At 32.8% G+C, this 9,827-nt stretch overlaps 1 protein-coding gene across 1 annotated transcript; it reads right to left on the bottom strand.

The window, feature by feature from the left end:
• Positions 1 to 580: 580 nt before the first annotated feature.
• On the bottom strand, positions 581 to 8,010 carry LOC117921211 (UDP-N-acetylglucosamine--dolichyl-phosphate N-acetylglucosaminephosphotransferase-like). Its single transcript, XM_034839043.1, has 11 exons — positions 7,528 to 8,010; positions 6,801 to 6,888; positions 5,218 to 5,309; positions 4,963 to 5,081; positions 3,989 to 4,104; positions 3,787 to 3,914; positions 3,258 to 3,344; positions 2,608 to 2,668; positions 2,482 to 2,522; positions 2,272 to 2,392; positions 581 to 1,047 (listed from the first exon to the last, which is right to left on the bottom strand). The coding sequence occupies exons 1-11, from the start codon at positions 7,890 to 7,892 to the stop codon at positions 988 to 990; spliced, it is 1,278 nt and encodes a 425-aa protein (XP_034694934.1). The 5' UTR covers positions 7,893 to 8,010; the 3' UTR covers positions 581 to 987.
• Positions 8,011 to 9,827: the final 1,817 nt, after the last annotated feature.

Genomic DNA, 9,827 nt, shown 5'->3' with positions numbered 1-9,827 from the left:
TATTATTTACATAGATTCTCTTCTTGATGAAAACGTCAGAATTCATGTTATCCAAAAAAAAAAAAAGAAATGAGTGAATTTTTCATTGCAAAAAAATGACAAGAAAACACTAATTAAATGGGGCTTCTAGTGAATGATTAAAAACACGAAAAGGGGGTTATAGGTAAGCCATCAGATCTTTAGGTGAGGCCTGGCGAAATGGTTATGATGCTGGATCACATTTCATTTCCGGGTTACGGAAACAATTTGGCAGGATGAAACTGGACAGAGGAAGAAGAAAAATATGGAGTTTGAACTTTTAGATAAGCTCATTCAGATCATTAAGTGGAAAATGGAACTACCAGCAAAATCGTATAAAAGAGAAAAAAATGGAGATGAGAGAAACATGCATGGTTTATGTAAATGTTGCAGACGGCCACTTTAGGTTCAAGTTTAGACCGAACTCCCCAGTGTGCTTCCTTCCATATAGTCATCGACATAAGAGGAATAAGCAAGAATCAATATGCTACAACCAAAGGTACAATTCATTCATCTAAAAATCTTCAAAAGACACATCATTTGGTGTCTCCAAAATCATTAATGATTCATATCACGCATAAAGTAAAGCTTTCACCATTAATTATCAGAAAACTAGGGCATTGTTGCTGGTAATATGTTAAGCAAAAATTTGACCAAAGTCTGGTGATCAAAAACTATCCAAAAATTTTGAATGTATAAATTAACTTTTCCTCTCATACAAGGAAAAATACAAGAAAACCTGCAGGAGCCTTTTCTTTTTTTTATCACATCATACCAGCATCGATCCATAGGAATCTCATGACTCAACTGCAAACCATGCACGCTTCCTACTGAAAGATTTGACTCCAGTATTGCTAGTGTTGAATTCCCTTTCAGGAGCATGAAAAAATATACAACATCTGGATGATAAGTAAAAGTTCTTGCAAGTTAATGAATATAACCTGAAGATTTTTCTTCCATGTTGCTGCCTCATTTGTACCAACCAGCAAGGAACCACCTCAGCACAAAGCAGAAGCAGCATCCAATAGCCTGTTGAGAAATACATAGATTTAGCCTTTGGACATCTGATTATTGCCAGTATATATACAAGCATATTTTATGAGAAAAATGCTTCATAAGAAATTATTTAAACTATAAAGAAAGTAAGAAAGATACTTTTGAAACTGATGGATGAGGACCCGGATCCAACCAACTTGAAATGAATGGTATAGACTGATATTAACTATATAAGGGCATTATGATGCATAAGAGCCTTGGGTTTGAGCTTTGGGTAGGAAAGTTGTAGGGATCCCCCATCAAAGGGGCCAATAAGAGATTATCAATCCACCAGATAATTTTAAACCAGCTGATTTGAAGATTTTAAACTCAAGTAATTTTCCTCTGAGGGAGAACTGTTGATATGTTTGGTCACAAAACAACCAGCCACAACCAGACCCATTAATCAAGGTCCACTCAGACCAACTAACTGATCACAAAACAACCAGCCACAATCCCCATTAATCAAGTTACACTCAGACCAACTCAGTGATATAGTCTATATAAAAATATAAAAAATAAATAAATAAAAGGATAAAAGGGAAAAAAAAAAAAAAAAGAGTTCCTGCCTACAATCCACTCTTCATAGACAAGCTTGGGAATAAGATCAATTCAGGATCATGCAACCCTTTTCCATTAGATAAGAAGGGCTGTTGCACAAAATCTTATTCTAAGTAATTGCCCCATGGATTCTACATCTATCAAGAAGAAATCATGTTATGAAGGGGATTCTTATTTGTTTTTCAAATGGTACTTCATGAAGAAATTAACAACACTACTTTTGAGTTGTTCTGCCAGATACATCACTCAAGACCTTTAATCTCCATCTGGATCCAATGAAAAAAATGGGACCACTTCTTATGTGCCCTCCAATTTAATCGTCAAAATACTACATCTTTTTGTAACTAAAGCATACTGCATATTGCTATTGTCTGGGATCATCACTGGACGACAACACAACTGCAATCAAGTTGATAGACTTGAACTAGTTTGGAGATATCAAGCTCAAACTTCACCCTCAATCTTGCCACATTTAGGCTAAAGATAGTCAGATGATCATCGGTTTATCCTTTTTAATTTTTTTCTCTCTTAAGTATCATGCGGACCTTCAAGAAGGATCTATTAACAGTTGGGCTCAATAAGATTACTACATCAATGATAAATATAACATGATGGTATGGTTGAAGAAAAAACTACATAAAAACATGATTCAATCACCTGGAAAACGAGAAGTAGGATGCAAAGTGACTTTTCTGACATCCTGCCAAATTGTCTTAAAAATAGGTTTACAACAGTCCCATCATTTGTTCCAGTCAGTAGCCCTGTCTGCGGGTCAAACCTGAAAAAGTAAATGTAAAATATCATTGAAAAATTTCACAGAAGATGCTAGTAAGAATTCCTCAAGCATGACACTGCATATAAAGCTACCTTGGCAGACGATGCCGTGGGCATTTCACATAGCCAGAAAGCTGCAAAAAAAACAATCCAAATTTAAAAGCCTTATACATCTGGCATAGTTATGAAGACTGAGAGAGAAGGAGACAGAAATTAAACCTGGGGGAGTGATAATAGAAAGTTTAAAACTTGAGGAATAAAGAAAATCAGCAGGGTTTCACTGGAACATCATTTATGAAAGGTATATCAGTTAGTAGGTAATTAACAAACATAAATAACTAGCAAATTTATGCAAATAAATGGTATGCATAGATCCCTTGTATTGTCGAGGCAGTAGAAACCTAAACAAAAAGAGTTTCTATGCATTAAGATCAGATGGGATCAAAATAGTAAAGTGAGATTTGGCACATATCTTCCATGTAATTTCTTGATAAATAAAACTTGGGAAACCAATTGAAACAATGAGTTTCTCTCAAGAGAAGAAAATTCCATGGAAACAAATGGATGCCATAACTATTTTAGTTTGCCCAACCATCTTGAACCACATGACTCTAAGGTAAGAAAGCAAAACAATGTTACATGGTAAAGCAAACTTCGGATTTTGTAGCCACGTAAAAAACTAAAAGATACTGTAGCATTTTAGTTAAGTAAATCTACAGATGTTCAAAAATGGAAATGTTTTAAATACTACACATTTATGCTCATCTGGCAACCTATTACTTAAGGCTGCCAATCAAGCTTTGGCAGATCATCTGCATTACACTTAACACCTTGAACTAATCATAAAATAGAAACATGACAGAACATACCTAAAATGGCCTAAAATGCCAACTACAGCCATTGTCATTCCAGCAAAATACGTGTAAGTGTCTCCAACAAAAACTGAAGAAGGATACCTGGAATATGCAAGATACAACAAATGAACTGTTAGCAAGACTTGATTATGCAGGAGAAACAAATTTTAAAGAAACTTAGGACTCTCTTGGAAGTACTTCTAATGAAAGTTTTTCTAACCTATGCCACTTTTGTCAATAGTGCTTCTATCAAATGCACTTTTATGAAGAACCAGTTGGTGTTTAGATATAAACTAAAAAAAGTGTTTTAATAGTGTTTTAGTAATGTGTTACATAACAAAAAAAAAGACTTCTAAAAGAAACTCCTATTAAATGCTAGTCCAAGAATCACTTCAAGTGATTGTAAAGATTTTTAAAAGCAATTATTAAAATTTGCAAAACACTTAATTTTGTGAGGAAAGCACACTCAAGCATTAATATGTGGTTCTAAGGCTCCACGAATCAGCCCCAAACAGCTATCAGTAAAGGATTGCAGTATACTTACCAGTTGTAACTAAGTAGAGCCAAGGAAGTGGCTAGTAGTGGTTGAACAAGATAAATAGAGAATGCATGTGCCTGTTTATACTCTGGGTCTGTGGATGCTCCAATTTGCATAGCATTATGTATCAAAATCTGTAAATTGCTATGATGCATCAGATTCCATAACCAATTCAAATTCCAACAGTTCTACAAGGCTTTATTCTTACAGCAGATGCAATAACAACAGTCTGCCCAACTTCAAGGCCATTTAAACCAGCATGTATATTGATGGAGTTCGTGCAAAATACAGCCAAAAGTCCCATATATAATTTATATATCCATCCTGTTCACATCAAGGTATAGTTGTAAGCAGTCGCCAAAGGATAAACAACTCAATAATCAAAATAACCAACAGTTCAAATGTAGTAATTATTCATCAAGCTGTGCACGTTCAGTCCCCCAGTGTTTAAATGGCTTCACCCAGGACAGCCAATAATTAAAGTCATCCAAACAAAAAAATTGGATCTAGTGTGCTATGTTATATGATGTTAAAGCGATTCATGCAAAAAGTACCTCAATAAACCAGCTCCCAGAGATCAAGAAAAGTTTAACAAACTTGATGATTCAAAACTTGAAATTTCAAGAACCAACTCTATGGATAAGGGCTGGGTCTTATTTTCAAAATAGAATAATCCTATTTTAAAAAAAAAAATTCCATCAGTTATTATCTAATCAAGGAATGGTCCAAAATGAAAAAGGAATATCCAAGGGCATCTCATATCCCTGCCTATGATAGTTCTAGCACATGATGGTTCAGTCACTTATGTTTCAATAATTCCAATGAAGGTGTCTAATAAATACACACATAGACATACATCTATATATTTTCACTATGGTTTTTAGAGGTTTTGTATATTCACCAATTAGATGGATGATTCCACAAAATTACAACTTTTTAGTAAACTTATTTAAAAAAAAAATGATAATGAATCTTACTCAACATATGAAATAAGAGTCTGGGGCTACTATCATGAAGTTACAGGAATGGAAAACTAAAAAAATTCTTACTTTAAAATCATCATGCAGCAATCATGTTTAAAGTATCCATGTTAACAGTAATGGAAAGACAGAAAACACCACATTTACATTATAATAAGTTATTTCTATGTAACAATAATTGAGAGAGTTAGAAATCATTTACCTAGATCCAAAACTTCTAGCCCAACGTATGGGATGAGAGGCTTTGGTATAATTATAGTGGTATGGCCAGCATAAGCCATCAACAGGGGAAGAGCAGCAAATGATGGCAATATTAATTTCCTGTTTTCAGAATTACAGTCACATAAGGATCTATTCCAGCACAACTACAAAAGTCTATGTAGTGGAAATTAAATATCTCTGCAAGATATATGACCCTAGGAAATCAGAAAACCTTTGAAAATGACCAAATACTCACACTCTCCATGGAATATCAAGAACATCATCTACAAATCCAAGCAGGGTCATGAAGCAGATGGATGCTAAGGCTGCATTGTACTCAACAAGCCACTGCATGAATGAAGTAGTCAACATTTTAATTCTAAAAGTTAAAAGAAGAAAATGTCTTCAAAGTCAGACCTAACTAACCTAGGGCTTAGCTAACTTAAATTGGTAAATACAAGATGGAAAAGAAATACATAAATACTAATAATAATAATTCAGGGAATGATAAGAAGTGATCATGAATGAAAAGAGCCCTCATCCATGGGTTTCTGAAACCACAAAACCATCCCCACCACCTTCCCCCACTTTTTCTTTTTTGGTTTTTGTTTTTTGTCTTTTTGGACAGGCAAACAAAATAAGTAGAATACATTGAGTGCCTAGCCAAATAAGGGCGCAACCCATGTATACAAGGAGTACAAGTCGCCCAAAGACTAAGAGACAGAAAAACTGACCACCCCATGCTATTTTCAAACTCAAGGATGAGGAATCCTCCCACCAAAGAAAAACAAAACTACAATGAAACAAATGCGAGAAAATACAAAGTAGATACAGACAACTGCTATAAGTTAGGCCAACCCAATGGAGTTGCACGCCGCTAACCAATCAAGGTGTATCACATTAAGGGGAATCCCCTTAAAAACCTTAGAACAAAAAGCCCAAAGAGAAGCTTGACAGTAAATAAATGGTTCAAACCACATAAATTTTCTATCTATTTGAAGATTCACTAGAAGAAATGGACCACTCTCAACCCGGAGATTTTGGCCCCATTATGGCACAACAGATGCTCTGAGGGAACTAATAATATTTAAGATTTCAGCCAGGACCAACAAGTGGACCCTATGCCAGTTGATTGCAAATGAAATGATAAGGCTATTAAAGGCATTTGAACTATGCTTGTTACATTGTGGCCTACGTCACCACACCTACCTTTGTGCTATTAAGGTGTGATACCACCAAGGCACTGACTATGTTACAGAGGCTTGGGTAGTTTCAGGTGCAATTGTGTATCTAGGTTCATATTCATGTATTCCAAAACAATAGGGTATTGGAATACAACTGAATTGTATTCAATGTCTAATGGTTCTTCACTACTTTAGGGCAAAGTGATATGCAACATAGCATGTCTAACATGGATCTTTCACTCAAAAATAAATACACTAGAAAATTAGAAATCAAGCAAATTATGAGGTTTGAGGCAACTTATAGGTACATTGAAAGTTTTTATTGTCTTCCTTCATTGGATAAGCTGGTAAGCATGCATCCACTATTACAGCTTCACTTATGTACATGTTGAATCATGGTAACATTTATTTTATACCCCTATTGTCCCTCTACATAATTCCTTCATTTGCTTTAAGAAAGTAGCTTCCTGATCAATCTAGTTGATAATGAGCCAGTTGATGTTCTAGAATAAAAAATGAATAAATAATTACAACAAAAAGTAACTGTAGAAATACAGTCAGAAAATTCATGGTTGACCTTTTAAAAACTAAAATTGAACTGAAAGCAGTTAAAATAAACCATGAGCTGGAAACTTTTATAAGACAATACACTTACATTTGAATCTGATGTGAAATTAAAATATTGAAATAAGATTGCCAAGACCAAGAAGACAATCCCAACAACAATACCCAGTGATTCAGGCCTGCAAGACAGAAATAATACCAGTAATTCAAGATAAAGCATTGATATAAAAAAGAAAGAAGGAGACAAATATTAGATACATATCAAGCTCTTAGCTTCTATTTGGAATTTGGCATTTGCCTGTGACAAGATCGCCCCAGTCTAACAAATGCCCGATTTAATTTGAATGAAATCACAATTAATAAAAAAAAAAGAAATAACATGGACTAAGCCACATTCCCAGTTCATGAATTTGAAAAAAGGAAAATTGACAAAAAAAAAGAGAGAAAGAGAGGAGAAAGAAAACCTCTAGGCATTGGGCGTTAAGAAGAAAAAAAGTTAGTCTAACACGGATTTGAATAAATATCAACTCTTAAGTAGAATAAAATAAAAGCAGTCACCACATAAATTGAACAATTAAGATACGATTCATCATCTGGTACATACTCAATTCATGAATTTGAATAAACATCGGTTTTACATAAACGAAATAAGGAAGTGGTAAGAAAGGAGATGCAAATTGATAGCACAACACACACGTAGTTCAAAATAAAACAAAACAGTGTCACCCTAAATTCAAGGCTCCACAAACAAAATTAATGATCCAACAGATATACACTTCCCACATTCGAATAGGATAGCAAAGAAAAAAAAGACCTACACTTTGACAGAGCCTTGAGGAGTGCCCTTCTTGTTGATATCGTAACCAAACAAACTTCGCCTGATAACGTAACTAGAAGCCACAGGGATCATAGTACGAGTAACGAAGAAGCCGGCGAGGCTCAAACCCGCGTTGATAAGAATAGATCTCTTGAGGTCTGCATCGACTCTGTAGTGGAACAAGATGAGGTAGGCGTATGGGATGATGAGTAGGAGAGACAGCTTCAAAATCGTCCCTGATTTCGGCGGAGCGATTGGAGGATCGGTTGTGGTTGCGGACGTGGCGGTGGTTGTTTCTTGGGATTTGGGTTGTTGGGCGGCCGCCGCGGCGGTTGTTTCCGATGATGCTCTCTTCCGAACAGTCATGGTGCGTTCCTCTGATTCTTCGAGCGGACACTCTTCGTGAAACCCCTTCCCTCTGCTTCTTTGTTCCTTTTTTCGAATTGGGCTCGTCCAATCAATCCTTCCCGTCTTCGTCACTCGACCAATTAGATTTCGCCACCTATGCAAAGAAAAGAAATAAATAAATAAATAAGGCCCTGTTCTTAGAAATCTAAAACCAAATTCAAATATTTGAAAAGAGTGAGTATTTAATGTAAAATTTTAAAAGAGGAAGACAATTATGAAAGAAAGTTGAACTATATTAAAAGAAAATGAGAAGAAGTCTTTAACTTTCATTGCTCAACATTCAACCAAACTCTGGATAGTAATTACGCTAAATTATTCTGCTAATAATTACATTAAATTACTCCCTAAGTAATTTAAATAGGGATAATTATGTTATGGATCCAATTGAACCGAAAAATTAAAATTTGATCCATATAAATTGTATAATTAATAGAAATGATATAAAATATGAAGAGACTAATATACCATTCAAAACTATTTTTCACCATAATATTTAACAAATTTTTTGATCTTAAACATTTTTTTAATAATTATTCTGAAATTTTATTATTTTTAGAAAACTAATTTTTTTAAAAATATCATTTAAAAAAATAATTTTGACATATTTTTAATTATTTTTTATATACACTATTTTAAAAATATATATTTTTCAAGGTGATTGATTTTTAAATAATAATAATAATAATAATTTATTTTTATTTTTTTGAAAAATGGTGTAATTTTTTTCCAATCACTAAATTAGATTAAATTTTTATTGAGGTTTACAAAAAGAATAAAATTTAAATTAATGTTTTTATACTCTCTCTTTATTCATGGTCAATAAAAAGTTTATATTCTTTTCTCAATTTTCATATTTTTTTTTTAATCTTGAATTTAAATAGTGAAGTTATATGAATCAAAGTTTAATTTTTTGGTCAAGTGGGTCTAACATGCAATGATCCTATTTAAATATTCCCAATAGTAATTATTTGATCATTGACAAGCTTCCATAAGATTTTTTTCTTTGAAATCTTATTAGAAAAAATTTATGTAAAAATGTAAAAAAGAAACCACAATGAATGAATCATCCAATGCCTGATTACACTAAGATTGATCTAAGTATTGACATAGGCATTTTTTAAATTCATTTGTTTAACATTAAATTCTGCTGGACAATTTCTTCTTTGCCTTGAAAATGTCAAAAAAGTGGAAGGAAGTGATGAAGAGGCATGGAAATAGCAATCTAAAGTTTTTAATTTAATTTTTTTTTATATTTGAATGATTCTGTAGTGGTTGAGATGATTGAGAGCCATGCCATAGATCGGTGATGTCATGTTTATCTAGCTTTTGCTTGGAAGGAAAGGTACCACGGCCAAGCGTCATGTCACGAGCACAATTGTCACTCTGTTTTAGCGCTCACTGGCCCAGCTACAGCTAATAAGAGTTAAAGACATCTTTACGAGTTTTGGGTCAAAATCGCCCATGTATTAAAGAAAAAAAATAAAATTACATCAAATCATTTTATGAAAAGAGTGCCACGAGTCATGCCATAGAAATATATTTAATTTTTTTTAATAAAAACTTCAATTAACAATTTTTTAATTAAAGTCTCAATTGATAATTTTTTTTTTATTTTAAAATTTAATTAAAAACTATTAAATTCTAATTTATTATTAAAATTAAAAATTTATGCTTTAATAATAAATTATTTATATTTAAACTTAAGAATCTAGTATTACTTCAACAAATATAAATCGATAAATAGAAGATATTATAAATAAAAATTTTATTTATTAATAAATTAATAATCTTAAAATAATAAATTTATATAACATATAAATAAGATATAAAATTATATAATTCATTAATTTAAGATATTTAATTTATTATTTTTAAGATATTGATTTATTTAAA

Source organism: Vitis riparia, chromosome 8 (assembly GCF_004353265.1).
Source record: "Vitis riparia cultivar Riparia Gloire de Montpellier isolate 1030 chromosome 8, EGFV_Vit.rip_1.0, whole genome shotgun sequence".
Classification (NCBI taxonomy): Eukaryota; Viridiplantae; Streptophyta; class Magnoliopsida; order Vitales; family Vitaceae; genus Vitis; species Vitis riparia.
This window is presented reverse-complemented; position numbering and strand designations above follow the sequence as displayed.

Bases quoted from the DNA above. Each gene is read 5' to 3' on its own strand.
- LOC117921211 (XM_034839043.1), bottom strand. From the start codon at position 7,892: ATGACTGTTCGGAAGAGAGCATCATCGGAAACAACCGCCGCGGCGGCC. The intron at 6,889-7,527 runs GTAGGTCTTTTT...TCTGTCTTGCAG, and splicing joins CCTCAAGGCTCTGTCAAAGT to GCCTGAATCACTGGGTATTG. The intron at 3,345-3,786 runs GTAAGTATACTG...TGCATATTCCAG, and splicing joins GCTCTACTTAGTTACAACTG to GTATCCTTCTTCAGTTTTTG.